General features: G+C 30.5%; 1 protein-coding gene across 2 annotated transcripts in view; it reads right to left on the bottom strand.

The window, feature by feature from the left end:
- Positions 1–656: 656 nt before the first annotated feature.
- Positions 657–17,627, bottom strand: part of LOC133326535 (homeobox protein abdominal-A) — a 35,355-nt gene continuing 18,384 nt past the window's right edge. For both annotated transcript variants that reach the window (XM_061535161.1, XM_061535169.1), the window contains exons 4-5: positions 1,599–1,822; positions 657–996 (exon numbers count right to left, since the gene is read on the bottom strand). In XM_061535161.1, coding sequence (XP_061391145.1) covers positions 664–996; positions 1,599–1,822 — 557 coding nt within the window. In that variant the 3' untranslated portion in view covers positions 657–663. The remainder of the gene's footprint in view (positions 997–1,598; positions 1,823–17,627) is intronic.

Raw genomic sequence — 17,627 nt, 5'->3', positions numbered from 1 at the left:
TTATTTTAATTTTTGTGTTTTACTTTTTTGTTATGTTATATATTTGTTTTGTTTATATAATAATTAAGTATATATGTTGTTGTTTTTTTAAATAAACATTTTTTTCTTTGTGTATAATGTAAATAGTTTATTTTTTAATGTTTTATATGAGATTATTCTTTTTAGAGATTATTTCTTAGTTTTTTTTTTCGTTTTTTCTTTTGTTATCTTAATTGCTGTTACTTTCGTTTTTCTTTCTTATGTGACTAAAATTACTATGTAAAATTTTACGTATTTTGTTGCAACTATTTATCATTAGTTCTTCTTTTTTCGTGTTTTATGTTTTGAATTTAACTTAGTTTTGTTTTTATGTTTACTGTTTAATTTAATTTGTATATATAGTAATAATTATTTATATATTATATTATATTATATTATATATTAGAAAGTACATAAACTTAAAATTAAATGGGGGAGGGGGGCAATTTAATGTTTTCTTTTTCTCTTATAGGGGTATAAGGAGGAAGTTTCCTTATTTCTTTTTATTTGACAAAGTTCATTCTCCTTCTCCACCTCCGACTGTGTTGTTTTTTTTTTAGTTTTTCTTAATCAGTACTTGGTTTTGTTTTGTTTTCTTGGGGGAGTTGGTGGTTGATTGGCTGGCTGGCTAGTAAGCTGTAAAATTTATGAATTCACTTTACTAACGGCCTTCAACAAATCATGATTTGTTTTATCTAACGCACTCATCATACCCAAATTACCACCCAGACCACTGCCAACACCCATACCCAGTCCCAGTTTGAGGTCATTTTGTCCCACAACGGAATGATGCAAATGGCCGGGATTGTGAGCGATGATCGAATGATGATCCTGATGTTGTTGCTGATGCTGTTGCTGCTGTTGATGGTGTTGCTGTTGTTGTGGCTGTTGCTGTTGGACTTTGTTGTTGTTTTGTTGGGCGGATTTCATGGCTTCTTGGGCTTTCATTTTTTCTTGTTCCTCGCGATCGCGACGAGCCTGAAATTGCAAGGAAGGGAAAATTGGGAAAGTTAGAAAATATTCTTCGAAATAAAATATATATTAAAAAAAATAAAATTGTTTCTTTTTCAAATAGTTATTATAAAAATAAAAAAGAAAAACATTTTAATAAAATAATTTATAATAAAAAATCTGTCAGAGTTTTGAATAAGAGAATTCTGCCATATTTTTTAGTCTGTCTCGAAGTCTATGTTTAAAGCGAATTTCAAGGAAAAAATGATTGGAAATTATATACATATATTGGCCCACATGTTTGTATAGTCTCCTTATAATATTCGACATTGACATTTTCGTTATCAACGGGTAGCTAATATTCTTACCAAAAATTATGAATATTTGTAGGTTAGGGTAGCCCCCATACTTTTTCAAAATATTGTACTTTTTATAGAGTTAGAATATAATTGTATATGAACAGAAGGTCCAAACCTCTTCATTAGAATCAGTTTTGTTTCTTCTCAATTGTCTCAAAAAATATTTTTCAGTTCACGACCTAAACCCAAATTTTTGTATCCCAATTTTTAGTTGATTTGTTCCCATATAATATTCATTTTAAATTATTTTTTTTATTCTCATTTACTTACTTGTTCATTTATCTCTTTGACGGCACGCAATTCTTTTTTAAGTTTCATGCGACGATTTTGGAACCAGATTTTTATTTGTCTCTCGGTCAAGCACAACGCATGGGCGATTTCAATTCTTCGTCGTCGGGTTAGGTAATGATTGAAATGGAATTCTTTCTCCAATTCTAAAGTCTGGAAACGTGTATAAGTTTGACGGCCGCGACGACGAGGACAACCATTGGGACCTGAAAATAAAAAAAGAAACAAAGAAATTAGTTTGGGATTTGACAAAGAAAAAACAACAACAACAAAAAATATGCAAATTATGGATGTACATTAATTAAGAAAAACCAGATAACTCTAAGAATACGTTTTTATTAATGCATTTTAATTTGATTCATATCTTAAGTTAACAAAATAAGAAATCAAATGAAGCAAGAAGTTCACATTTCCCAAAATGAAAGAGTAAATGGACAAGCCTTTCTTTCATAATTCAAAACAATAACTTTTTCATATTTCTTTGTTCGGTGTGTCTGGAATTTCTTTTTTCATTTATTTTGTTGCAGAACAAAACACTACTATCTAACAAATGTTTATATTGTTTCAATTTAAATCTCAGCTGTCTTTATTTTTCCTCTTTGATACCCAGGGTGAGTGGACACCTTGGGTTTTTGTTTACGGCAAGTGTGTTGTCTGGACTTCCAGCCATGTTGTTATTTCCTTGCATTTCGTCTGACATAGAAAAAAGGGTAAACGTCAAATTACATTTTTTTAGATATTTCCACTACGCACAATCAGCCATTTAACGTCATGCAATTGATGAGAGCTCTGTGGAACAGTATGCGGTAATGTGCCGCCATACGACACAGCATGACCTCGCGTCGGCTTTTTGTCAGCCAGGCAATAGAGGTGCGTTCACATTCTTGCTACGAAAATTGTTTCGTTGCGCTTGTAAATCTTTGAATTTGTTTTGTCTTTGGCCAAATCCGTGGGTAATTTTTTAAAGATAGGTTTTTTGAGCGTGCAAAAAACTCTTTGCCTTATTTCGTTTTTCTCTACTGCTGGGAATTCTTCATGCTACCTGTGCCTATTGCATTTTTTGCAAGCTGATTTTTTTAAGATATTTCTTAGTTATTGGTATTAGCTGTTTTTGTTTACGGCACCCTTTAGTTATTGTTTAGTTAGTTGCTGCTGCTGTTTTTTGTTTCCCTCTGTGAGTTTTTTTTTCGGAAAACTTATCAGCGCTATAAAAAAATATTTTTTGTATTTCACGGTTTCCAAAAAAACACACACCCAAATCTATTGTAAACAGGTAAATCTTGACGGGATATTTTGCTAATATTTTGAGTTTGTTTTGATTTTTGTTACAAAAATATTTGTGTGTGTTTTAAAGGCATTTTTTTTATTTATGTTATTAGCTAAGGTCGTCGTCGTGTTTTTTATGATTGCAATGGGAGGTCTTGCTTGTTGCATTCTTAAGAAATGTCATAAAAAGGCTTATCTAGCAGGTTTTTGAAATTTTAATTTATGTAGTTTTTGTATTTTTAAACCTTTGTTAAAAAAGAACGGGGAACTGAAACTAATTTTTTAACTAAGACTAAATTGTATATCTAAATCAATTTAAAGTCAAATGGTTACAGTTACACTTTAACATAATGTTTGTAAATATAATGCATTCTGGGTTTTCGTTTTTTTGTTAGTCAAAAAATTAGAAGACATTTAAAAAGTGGACCCATGATAAAAAATAAACAGGTTATTTGGAAAATGTAATAATATTAGTTTTTATTAACATCTAAGCTTCCAGAAAACGAGAGAGAGAGCATATTTATATATTTTCTTAATTATTATTATTATTATTTTTTTTTTTTTTGAAGTATTGATCTTAATTAACTTCATAATTTTTTTAAAATATTCGTAAATTTTTAAGTAACCATTCTAAGTCGATAAAAAACATTTTTAAGTAGAGTATTACGAATATTTGTTTTAAAAATAATTATTAATATTTCCCCATATTATTTGATTGTTAAACCCTCAAAATAATGTTAAACCCCAAAAAAACAATTTCCCCCCAACATATTGTCATTATCATTCCCCAATAGATACCCAATTTCTTTCCTATCGATAATTTCATTCCTTTACAACACTGCAAAATATTTATTACCATACAAATGTCTCGTTTAAGATAGAGCACAATTTGTTATATAGTTGTACTCTTCTAATAACTAACCAAATAACAATTATGGCAGCCAATATGGCTGTCGATATAAACACAGCAGCAAGAACAAAAACAACAACCAACAAAATTCATCTTCTCTACAAATGGCAAACACAGCACAGGTAAACGAGATGGGTTGCCTCATTGTTCACCGCACACACAGTTATCACATTGAGTTGTGAAGACTCTCGTGAGTGCATGGTTACTCTCTCAACGGTAAGGCACACTCTCTTTATAATTGAGAGGAGATATGAGATTGTTTATGTTCGGGGTAAAACACTTGAGTGTGTTTTATTTGAGTAGCTGTAACAAAGAGCGTTAATGAGCAGAGTTGCCACATTGGAAAATGGGAAAATATGAATAAAGAGAGTAGAAAATTAAAATAAACTAATATGCGAAATTAAATGACTAAAAAGAAAAATGTCTGTTGTAGAATAAATTTTGTATTAAAATATTAATAGTGAGAGATTTAACTCACATATAAATTTAATTATTTTTAGAATTGCAGTAAAAATCGTAGTACAAAATTTTAATACAAAATAAATATAAAAATAATTATTATTAATAATATTTATAATGGAAAGTAGTGTTTATTGTGTAAAGAAAACATAAAAATTAAATAAAAACTAATTTTAATTAATTTAAATTGAGAAAATATAAATATTTAAATATATGTGGTATGAATTTCTTTTATTTAGAAATATTTTATAAATTCCCTCTTTGTATAAAAATCAAAACATTTTTGAATATGTTTAGAACATAAATCTCAAAACTCCCATTTTATAATTTAACATCTAACGTATGAACACATGTTCAATCATATAACGAAGCAACTCTCCCTCTCTTTGTAATCAAAACAATTTTAATAACAATTTAAACAAAGTTTCATTGTTTATTTAAGATTATTTATGAAGGAATTTCAGTTTTTTTTTTTGGTTTGGCTTTTTAAAATTTCCAAAAAACAACCAATAAACATATTTTTGTAGTTGTTTTTATATTTTTGCTACTGTGTTATGGCATGCAGCCGACATTGCATGAAGGAAATAGAAAATGTTTAGATTGTTGAATTTTGTAAATGCCATCCGGGAAATACATGTTTGATGGCAAAACATCAAAAATGTTTTTATATAAACAAATCAATAGAAAGTTAAAGACATGTGATAAAAAATACAGACAGAGAAAAGGAATGAAGATCTCCATGCAGATCTCCAATGCATTGAAATATTCCAAACGTGAGTTATTTTATTAGGCGTTTTTAAGATATTGGGTCACGTCCTAAAAAGTAAGGATATTTTTGGCATCAATAACTCGGCATAAAAACTGAATATACATTTCAAAATATTTCAAATCCGGATTTTCCATTTTCAGCACCCTGTAACTGACAACTGAATGCACCAAACAAAAAACAGCAAATTTTTTTTACTGCGAATTGTCACTCTTTCAACAGGCACAAAATCTGAAATTGTTTGATCGATAATTTACGAGAAGTCTATTAGTACAGCCATATGCCAAAAAATTATGGATTTCTTTTTCCCAAACCCAATATATTTTTATGAAAAATGTACACATTCTTAAGAAATATCATACACCCGATATTTTTAACAACTTTGTAATTTATTTATTTTGTCAACAGAATTAAAATAAAAAATAATAATAATAATTTCGAAAACAAATTCCGCACACCCTAATATACCAACTAAGCAACCTGATGACTAATATTAAATCTCTGAAGAAAACAGAAATTCATTCAAGTTTTTTTTTTCATTCTCTCTCTCTCTCCGTCGTTCATTAAGTTATTGTAAGCAATGTCCAACAAAAAATATAATGGCACCATTGTTGAAAGCTACAATAAATGTTAGTTTTATTGGTATACTTATTTTTTCATAAAAGATTTTTGATTCTAAAAAAAAACCGGACCACAAAAAAACGGTACAATGTGAAACCAATTTCTTTGAATGGAAAAAATATGACATGTTAGCTTGATTCAATGGGAATTTTATGGCCACATAATTTGCTGAATTTTTGTTGCTGTTATTGTGACTTGATGTCTGGGAAGTGGCCATTTAGTGGACGGAAACCACCATCATGCCATATCACACTGTCTGTCACTGCCACTCACTTTTTTCTCGTCTTATACAATGTAATAAAAAAATTGTTTATCATTTCATTAAGATAATTTATGTTATTATGTGACACACACATACATACAAAGAGTGTGCAAAAAAAATCCACGAAATCTTTACAAAGTATCTCTTGTTTGCCTCTTTCGTGGCATCCCTTCTCCCTCATTTGCAATTCAATACCATAAAAGAAATAATTTTGCCATTCTTCAATTTTGCCAGTATTTTTTTTAATTCGCCTTTGTTATGTGTATTTTTGTCTGTTATGGGGTTTCAACTCTTTTTTGGGAAATAAAAAATAAAATTTTTTGAATGGCATTTAAATTTTGGCAGTTATGGCCTCATAAGTAAGAATTTCAAATGTTGACACCACGTTTCAATTTGAATTTTTTTTGTATTCCCGTCTATGTGTTGTGAATGAATATCTATCTATACATAGTTTTTTGTTTATAGGGGCTAGGTTACCATGGTTGTATGGCATGTTATTTTTTAGTGTTCCACTTGAAATGGTCATACTTCCGTTGCTGACAATAAGTGTGCTGTCTATATGTGTATAATTGTTATTGTCGTTGTTAGTCAGTTTTTTTTTTTTAATTTTTATTATAACATTTATATGAGCAATTACATTTTAAAATTGTTTTTATTATTTATAACTATCAATAATTTCTGTCGGTTAACTAGCAATTTAACACTTTTGTTTTATACCAAAAACAAAACAATGCAAAAAATATGGATTATAAAAATTAAATATGAGCATATACTTTTTTTATTATTAACTCATAACAAGTAGTGGTTTTCGGTAAATGTTTATGGCCATAATAACGATCGAATGGGAACTTTGTTACGTTACAATAAAAACAATTTAATTTCATTATGATTATTATAATCCAAAAAAGGAGGAAATTCTTCATTCATTGTTGCTTGATTGGGGTGGGGTTGTTCTCGTTGCTTCTCTTTCTCTCTATCGCTCAGTGTAATAAATGATCAATGTTATGTGGTTAAAGTTTGTTGTTGTTGTTAGTGTTGGTGGTGTGATAGTAAATTATTTTTATGGCCCCTATAAATGTTTAATTCTTTATTTACTTTTTGCTTTATGGATTTTTTAATGTTCATTTAATTCTTTGTTTCACTTTGTTTTTGGTCGTATGGCCCAAAACTCTCTTATCACTTGCCCCGCGGTCTTGACAGAGATTATGTGACGACACAATTTTTTGTTGCTACTGTTGGTGATTTTATTATTTTATAAGTACTCGGATTTTTATGGCCATAAGACAACCGTCCCACCACCACCTTGCCGTTTTGATCTTTGTATCGTATTTATATTTTTTTATTATTTATTTGTCCATTCTTTGGCGTGGTAATTATACGGTATTTTGTTTGAAATCACAGTGTGAATCTAACACCTAATTAATCATTAGATCATGCCTGTTTTGTAAGAAGTCATAAAATTTTATGGCATTTTTTTTCTTTTTGTAATACCAGTAGTTGCCAATTGGGAATAACTAATTAAGACAAATTGAGTGCTCAAAGTGTAATAAAATTGGGTAAGAGATGTGCGGTGGCATGGGAAACAAGTGTCAAGGGGAGTAATTGTTTTGCGGCTTGCAAGATCTCTTTGATGTCGATTTTATCTACTCATCTTCAAACGTCTTCAATTTCCGTGTCACATTCCATTTTATAAATATATATATATATATATAGTAGTTTTTTTTTTCATTCAGAACACGTTGGGCGCCATTTGAATTGATCGAAGATTTTAACGAAAAACTAAAGCTATGGTAAATTGAAATTAAAGGGAGGGAAGTTGGTGGTGATATAAAAGGAAGGCAGGAAGCTTGTTTGGAAAACAATTATCAAGCCAAGTAATTGTTTTATAGTTCTCAATGTTGAGGCAGTTTTTTATCTACTCATCTTCATAGGTCTTCAATTCTTTAGGCCAGGTGCCTACAAATTCCGCTTAAAAAATATGTATAAAATAATATTTTCCATTCAGAACACGTTGGGCGCCATTTTAGTTGAACCAAGATGTTTATTAAAAAAAACTAAAGCTTTGGTCAATTGAAAAACCCTAAATGCAATGATATTCTCAACAGGATTTGATACCATTATTTTCTATTTCGCCCCAATAAGATTTAAACAAATATTTAATAATCTTATTTATACAAAAAAAAATTCAAATAAAATGTCGTGTCAAAAATATTTTTTTTTAATATTTCCCAAAAGACTTAAGACTCTGTAATCAATCCTAAAGCCTTTTGGGAAAAATCAAAATATATTTTTGAGGCGTCTTTTCACAAATTCTTAAGGAATTTGTCTTCTACCTAAATTCGATTTCTTATTACAAATCTCAATTGAATATTTTTCTATAAAAAATTAAAAATTGTTTTCACATAAATCCTTCCACAGCTCTTTAAGATAAATTTCATTTTTTTTTTTATTTATCAAATTTTGTCCCACAATTTTTTTTAAATTATCTGCCATGTTTTTTTCAATTTTCAGCAACAAAAAGTTAACTTCTCTTCTTCTTCTATGAAAATTATTTTAAATATTCTTTCACATATTTTGGGGTTTACATTAATGATTGTTATGCACATAAAGGAAATACCTTGTATCATTTCCTCCCAGAAACAAAAAACAGCAACAACGTAACACAGAAAAAAATTACCCTTAAGGCAAGACTAGAGAGGAGTTTGTTTGGGTTTTGCAAGTGTGTGTGTCCATTTGTCTGTATGTGTGTAATCTCTGCCATAATGGTTACTTATAATACAACTAACAATGGTTTCAATGGCTGTCTGAATTGTTATTATTATTTTTGTTGTTGTTGCTACACACAATGTTGTTGTTGCTTTAGTTTCTTCAATATCTTCTCCTTGTTTTAGTTTCTCTTGCTTGCGTGTCTGTTTTTTGTGTGTTTCTTTTGTTTCCCCTTGTCTTTTTTTGGTTTAACTAAAACATGTCAGACTTTCCTAGAACTGGCATTTAAAATTGTTGTTGTAGCTGTTGTCGTCTGTTCTATTTTTGGGGTTCAGGAAGAATCCTTTTTGAAAACCACCACCGCCAACAACAACAGCATTACTGCTATCAATAATACAACTACTATGGTTGTTTATAAATGTATAAAAGTTAGTTGAATATTCTTTTCTGTGTGTGTGTGTGTGTGTGTGAGTATGGATGATATCTAGCTGTCCATCTGCTTGACTGTCTGCAAGTGTGTGTGTCTCTGAGCCACGCTAGGGGGTCCTTTGTCATTTATTTAAGTTAATTTCGTTGTTGTCTTGTTTTGTTTTTTTTTCTACCATTTTTTGAAGGTATTGCTTTTTTGTCTCATTTTTACCTGCTTTAAAACTGGTTAAGGCTACAGAGATTTTTTGGTGGAAACAGGCTATGTTCTTTTGAATTTATAAAGAAAAAATATGAGTAATTTTTTGTGCTTTAAGAATAAATTAAATGTAAGTTTGGCTTCTTTATTTAAGAATTTCTAACACAACCCTAAAAAAATTCGATTCTTTCAACCATGTAATTAACTTTATTGCAAAAAAACAAACCTTTGTCAATTTATTCCTCCTCCCCCTTTCTCGCTCAGCAAAAAAGGACAGCCAACATTCTTTTTAACTGGTCATTTGTGTTCATTGAACTGTTAACACTCAATGCTAATGCAGAAAATCGCTTATGCGTATTCCGAAGCTATGACAATTGAATTACAATGATCAGCTGAATAGAAAGAAAAGAAACTAAAATAAAATAAAACGAAAAGCTGACAATCAAAACGTCTAAACAATGCCAGTATTTGTCCATAGACCAAACAAAAGATTAGCCCCCTTAATGAAATGTCACAGTCACATAAAAATCGTAAAATTATTGTTAAATCATGAATGGCATAAAAGGGACCTAATCAAAAAATTACTGTGAAATTATACAAGAAATGAAATCAATAAGAACATAAAAACAAAATCCCCGAACAAAGGAAACACTGCAAAAACGATAAACATTTAAAAAGTTTTCATAAAGAAATTACTAATTAGAAAATAAATATCCTTTTAAGAAAGTTTTTAAATCTATAAATAAAATAAATTACAAAAAAAAAAAAATCATTAAGGACAAGTGGTATATTTAAAAAAAACATACGTTGGGCGCCATTTGGTATTCAAAGACGTATGTTAAAAAATAACATAAATTATATTAAAAACTCAAGATATTATTAACAAGTAGTTGCGTTTTACACGTTGGGCGCCATACTCTTCAAAGAAGGTGGTTAAAAAAAACTCAAAAATTGCTGTATCACAAATCCTTGAAAATCATTAATAACCAGTTATTGATTGACGTACATGAAAATACGTTGGGCGCCATTTAAATTATAGTACAATGCTTAAATGACCTTGTTATTAAAATTGTTATATTAAGAAATAATATTAATTATGTTAACAGCTTTATAAATTATTGTCGTTAAGTAAGGGCACGTTGGACGCCATTTCAGTTGCAATTCTGCAAGAAAAAATGTATGCTTAGATATACTATATATAAGTATTGTTTTAAAAATACGTTGGGCGCCATTACGAACTATTGCCTACTTTTCGAATTTTAATTGAAAAAGAATTGAGAAAGGACGTATATTTTATCAATCACATGAAACAACGATCCTCATTAAGACCCCCTCATATTCATAGCCACCATATTTCTTTTCACATCAACATCACGCGACTAGGTCAACAATTGTTTTTATTGCGAGATATAAAATTATTTTATAGCCATTTTTATGAGTCATAAAAATATGTCCTTGAAAAAAGTGCATAAGAATTTTCAACGAAAAATTCTCAAAGACTGAGGGAATTTAAATTAAAATTGGCAACAAAAAAACTTTGAAAACAAATTCTTAAACATTTGAAGTTTTATATAAATATTTTTATTTCACAAAAAACATAAGTTCCACTTTTTTTTGGCCACTCAACATTATTAGAGTGCTTAGAAACATAAATGATGTAGAACAAAAAATACTGGCAGGATAAAAAAACAGACGAAAAACTGTCACTTTTCTGCATGAAAACAAAATCCCAAGCATTATTAATTTCCAAACCCTTATAAAGGTTTGATTTCGTTTTCCACCAAATGATGCCGAAAAAATTGGATATGGGATTCCCTATACCACTATCATCTAGCAAAAAATAAAAAAAACTGTGGAAAACAACCACTTTTATTTAAGCCCAAACACGCATTATACACACGTTCACATTATACCATCATTGAAATGGACATGGAAATTATTATGGCAACAAACAGCGTCCAGCATATCTGGCTACATCTGTGTCTGACAGCAATTCGGTAAATGAAGCAGAACCAAAAAAAAGCGAAACGAAAAAAGGAAACTCAAAACCTTCTAAGCTCAATTAGTGTTATTGTTGTTGTTGCTGTTCATACCGATATAATTTCCTATGCTCAGTTTTTTTTTGGCTTTCTTTCCTTTTTTGGTTTTGTCAAGTAATTTCAGCTTTCTTGCCTTTCCTGCCAATGTTTGAAAATGTTTCGTGTAGTTAAGAACATAACCACCATTGGCCTGAACAACACCATGTGGTCGTAACCAAAATTTATGGCAAACGTTTGTGCTCTTGTTTGGCCCCGTACATCAGTGTTATGTATCCTCCATTTGATCAGCAGCAGCAAAGGAAAGTGAGAAAGCGTTGTTGTTGCAAAGTTCTTCATTTAGAATTTTTCCTAAATTCCTATCTATCCACCACAACTTATGCAGTAGTCGGAGATTGGAGATTTGCTTTGCTAAGCTTGCTTGCCTTGTGGTAAACTCTCAACCCCAACCCAACGAAAAACTTCTTGCAGATATATGTATATTGCCAGTTTTTGGTCATATATTTTTCACATTTATTGTGGGTATTTTGTCTTATCACACCCTCGACTCCTCCAAAGAGGGGGAGAGAGAGGGGGGAAGGGGAAACCACCAAACACAGAATTTCTTGGTTTATTCATTGTGGTATGTTGTCTGCCTGGCTGACTCATTACTATGCCATTCGTTTTGCACACAATATCCGTACATAATAATGAAGTTCAGAAGAATAACGAAGGTAAGGGGAAATTTATAACAAAAATAACAACAACTACACGATTTTAAGGAGTTATTTTGTGTGTTTAATTTTGGGTTAAGGCAGATTTGTGTCCTTAAGAGCTAAACATTTTTGCAATATAGAAACGTGTAAAACAGTTAATAACAACCTGGTGCCCCACGTTGGGCGCCACTTATATTAGAATGAAACTAAATTAAGAATTTTTGAAAGGTAATTTATATCTCAATTTCAGCTTTTAATATTAAAAACAAATTAAATGATCTAGAGAACCACGTTGGGCCCCACTTTTAATTTGATATTATAAATATATTCTCCAGGGAAAGATATTCCTCAGCATTGTATTATCGAAAATTACAAAAAACCAATCATTCTTTCACGTTGGGCACCATTTTTGGATGGAAAAGTAATCAAAGGCCATTAATTTTAAACTAAAGAATTCATCAGGAAAATATATTTTTCAACATTGTATTATAAAAAATTACATAAAAGCAAACAATCATTGGCTCACGTTGGGCGCTATTTTTGGATTTAAAACTAATCAAAGTCCATTTATTCTAAGTTAAAGAATTTCAATGACTCCTACTATTAAAAAAAAACACACTGTTATCCTCTTCATCTCCCGGCTAAACAAAAAAAAAATCAAGTCATAACTTACACTCTGGCAGAGAAAAGAATATAAGGTTACCAAAAAATGGCTCTGAAACAAAGCATTATATCAAGCCAGCCAGCAACCAAACAACCGCCACCAACCAACCTCAAAACATGGGAATAGATTAAAAACAGCCATATAGACATATACACCGAGGGGTGTACAAAACTGGTAATGACCTCCTCCCACCCGAATATTTTGTTGTAATCATTAATGCTGGAGCATACAGATGCTACCAAGTAGTTGTTGTTGCTGCTGTTGTTGTCAAAAGGAAATTATGGTTTGTTAGACGCCTGCTTTTGTTTACAAAAGAGGGTGTGCTTTTGTTTGGCAATTTTGGAAAATATGTATTAACAATTTAAAGTAAAAATAAGTTGGAGTATCGCTCAACTTTTACGTTTGAGATTTTTAAAGTTTCTTGAAGCATAACTTTGTTGATTTTTTTCTTTTTTAATTGGAAACATTCTTTTAAGAAAACTTTTACCAATGCTATTGATTACAGTTCTGAGCGCCCTGTGATTATGGTATTTATGTTTGTTTGTTTTTAATTTTATAAATGTGTCCTCTGGGGACATTTTGACCAGTGGTGCAAAGCTAAATTTATAAAATTGCCTACCCCACCCCCATCCGAATGGCATTTACAAATATATCCCTTGGGGGCAAAACATGAATGAATGAAAATGGCTTATCAAAAGCAAACCTTTGGCAATGTAACTAAATCTTTGTTGCTGTTGGTTATAAGTTGTTATAAAAACAGTTAATATAAATTACTTGATACCATATCAATAGATTTTCTTTTGGACGTCTAACAATGGCGTCAACAGGGGGAAGGGTTGTGGGGTAGTTTTTCAAATGGATTTTCCATTTAGTAATTTTGTATTAAATTAATCCCTTATGATTAGCCGGCTAATATAAGAAATTATTAGAATGCCAAGAAAATAATTTGCCTTTGGGAGAGGGTGTTATAGAGGATAGAAAAGAGGTTTGAGAGTGTCATTATATATTGGATTGAGGTTTTGTAGTTATTTTTTAATCCAAAAGAATTAAAAAGGAGAAAATCTTAAACTTCGATCAAGTCAAGTATTATAGGATCTTGCTTAAAGGTATTTTAGCACCATTAAATGTCCTAAGAATATTTCACTATTAAAGCATGGAAACATAATGAGTATTCCAATATGGCGCACAAAGTGAAAAGTTTTGACTTTAGCGCCCATCGTATAATAAATATCTCATTAAAGAGTGTTTATTGAAACTTGGGGCACAGTTACATTTCAAATATTTTTTATTTCCCATTATATTGTGCTCAGATATGTTCTTATGCCTACACTTAGGTTTAAAATGTCTCCACTGTTTTTTTAAATTATTGTATAAAATACCCTGATTACAATTTCATTTAATTTTAATTAATATTTTTAATTTTATTTCCATTCAATTTGTTTTCCACATTAAAATATTGTTAAACATTTATAAAGCAATTTCCAACAATGGCAATTAGCACAAATTAAAACACACACATTCGGTATGTGCGTAAAATTACGTTGTGTAATTTTCATTTTCATAAAATAAAATTGCCTCTCTTTGGTTCTCTCTCTGCTGGTAATTTTCATTCACGCTTTTATTTTATTTTTTTTCTAAACGACAATTTAAAAGTGCATTGACATTTTAACCGAACAACCCATAAATTCTGTAATAAAATTTATATTAATGCATGGGTACATATATACAGACATATACTTAAATTAATTAAAAACAATAGAAATGAGAGAGAGAAGACGCACCACTAACAACAAACAAAAACAACAATTCAACAACACTAAAGATTATTATAATAACTATAATGAATGTTAAAGCTGAATAATATGGCATATACACGAAAACTGCAACCAGACACGCACATCACATGAAACCCCTTTTGGGTGTATTGAGGAAAAAGGGGGGGTGTCAATGGTTAATGGGGACAACCATCGTTATAGTTGAAGTTTTATCATAACAATCTGAAGATTCATATTTAATATGAAATACATAATTAATTATTTGTAATTCAGATTTTACTATTAGATATACAGGAAGAGGCGTAGTGTAAGAGATAAGGAAGAAGCTATTTTTAGAATTATAAAAATTAAATTAAATTGGATATTTGAAACTCTAGAAATATTCAAAAAAAATTTAAAATATATTTGTATATTTAAAGACAAATAAAAAATATTGCAAAAACTAACAAAAATAAAAATATAAGATTTCAATGACTCGCATTGGGCGCCACTTTTGAAACAATCGAAGACCAAACTTTAACAAGAAGTACTATTCCAATAAAAGAAATTTTGAAAATAATTTAAAATGTTCCATTTAAAAAATTGATGCGAAATTCGTCTCTTTTTAAAAATAAAATTTAATCCGTAATTAATTTCAAAAATTTGAAGTATTCCAAAAATGTTATATTAAGTGTTACTTATACTGTAAGTTAACATATTTTCATCTCTTTCGAATTGCCCTCTTAAAGGGTTAACCTATCACTAACCGTTATAGTGGAACCCTACCCCCACAAGAAAAAAAGAACAGCTACCAGCCAAATGACACACACACTCACCAAAACAATGGCTGTAATGAAAAACCACATATAATGGAAAATGTATGTTTGTGACAAACGTGCACACACACACTCACTAGCAGAAAACGAAAAATAATGTTTTTAATTGGATTTCTGTCTGTGAATTCAAATTAGTGCGAATATGTTTGGATGTTTGTACAAAAGGATGTTTGGTGGTGCCATACTTTCTAACGTTCACAATGGGCTGCTGACTGGCTGGCGGCTGCTAACCCATCATTTTCCTCCACCTCCTCCGCCCTCCTTTACTAATCCACCCTATAATGTTTTTTGGGCATAGTTGTAATTTAAGACCTCCCCTTTTTTCCAAACCAGGCATACGACAATCACAACAACAACAGCGTCATACTATTGAGTTTCAGTTACATCGTTGTTACACAGATTAAAAGCGAAAAAACAGGGAAAAATAGGAATGCGACTCATTTGCAACCTCAGACGAAACGTGTTATAGCGACAAATTCCACAGATATTGTAAGCTTACAAAATGATTTAATCCGCTACATGAGGACATACATATGTGTGTGTGCGTCTGTGTTTGTCCGCAAAACATCATATAAGCCAAAAGGAAAATTGCACAAACGTGCCGATAACACAACATTGCTTATTTTTGTAATGGCCATGTATATATACAAATATACAAACGGTAGTCTAGTAAAATACAATGATGTCGGGGTAGCGAATTGTGGTATCGCGCGAAATGAAGAAAACAACAACCAACAAAAAATTCCATATCGGAAATGAAACCACAATACAAGGGAAAACAAAGAAGAATAGAATAAACAAAAATACAGTAGGGCCTGCAAACAGAATAAATGTTTGGACAATTTTAAAAATCGTATATTTGAAGTATGAAATTATGGAAAATCATATATTTGGATCTAATGTGATAGTATTTCAGACATATTAATTGATAAATAAAAAATATTGTATTTTGGCGCCCAATGAGGGGCACATCAAATTTCTAATTGACTTAAGTTAATTTTATTAAAAAAATAAATAAAGGTTTATGAGACTTTTTGAGCTCAACGCAAGGTCCTTTCACGCATTAGCATGTCAGTATTGACATATTTTTATATTTTGGCGCCCAATTTAGGAGGCACTTCTTTGAAATGAAGTATTTTTTATTTCAAAACTGTTTCTTTAATACTTCTATTACTGGCGCCCAATTGACGTAGAAATTCTTGAAGTACTGACGTATTTTAATTTTTATATTTTGGCGCCCAATGTGAAAGATAAATTTATATAAAAAGTATTTTGTTTTATTTCGACTTCTATTACTTAATAAAAATTTATTGTCCTTTGATTAGATATGAAATAAACACATACTAATATTTTTTTTATTTTAGTCATTTTTGGCGCCCACAAATTTTTTTGAATTCTTTATCTTTTATTGTTATCCTACTCTTGATATGAAAAAATTATGTAGTTTTTTACTTTCTTGGTATACCTTTTGGAGGTTACATAAAATAACAGTTTTGTCATATTGGCGATCAATGCGGAACTTTTCAAGTTGCATCTGAGAGATAAACCTTTCCCTTGTTATTCGTTTTTTTTCACAGACCACAGTTTCTCAATATTTTATGCGTATTTTAACAAACTTCTAAATAAAGGCTTCACTGTTACCCTCCCAGCACACCCCACCCAAAAAAAGAAACAAAATATAATTTCAAGTGCCTCCTAACAATAAACATCATTTATAAATAAATTTAAAATACAACAATAACATCAAAATGCTTATCTCGCCTCATAAATTAACCCTTGTGCTGTATTTGACGCTTGATATTTCTAGGCTGTTTTCATGGCAAACTGGAAAAACTGTCTATTACTGATGACTCTATGAACCATGGTCGTGATATTTTGAAAAATAATTTAAAATAAAAATCATCTATCCAACTCTGCCATGGAACTTCTTCATCAGTTTTCTTTTTGGCTCCCTGTTACTTCTTCTTCTTTAAATTTTCTCTTTTTTCGGTATGGAAATACACCACCAAAAATTGTATACTGTCAATGACATTGACATCCGTTCATATTGAGTAGTATCTGGCGGTTTGTTTGTATGGTGTTTGGTAGGTCGCTTATTTTTTTATAATGGTGTCTGTTATGATAACATTTTTGTTTTTTTTTCGGGATGTACATGTCAATGATAAACTCTGAACTTCCTTGTCATACGAAAACACCAAAAAATGTATGACTCAAGTTTCGAAGCAATACCATGGGGTTAAACATGTTATCCAACTCCCCCGTCTCCCGTCACCCAATCTAAACAGACATGTGACTTGAAAGACATGCAGGGAAGCCATTGAAATATCATACGCTGACAATTTAAATGGCACATGTTATTGTCATCTGGCGAAGTTGTTGTTGTTGTTTTGTTTTTGTTTCTTCCTTCTTTA

Source organism: Musca vetustissima, unplaced genomic scaffold, assembly GCF_032173495.1.
Source record: "Musca vetustissima isolate MV318-11 ecotype Yass unplaced genomic scaffold, APGP_CSIRO_Mvet_v1 utg14552, whole genome shotgun sequence".
Taxonomy (NCBI): domain Eukaryota; kingdom Metazoa; phylum Arthropoda; class Insecta; order Diptera; family Muscidae; genus Musca; species Musca vetustissima.
Note: the sequence above shows the minus strand (reverse complement) of the source record. Positions and strands in the feature narration are given on the sequence as shown.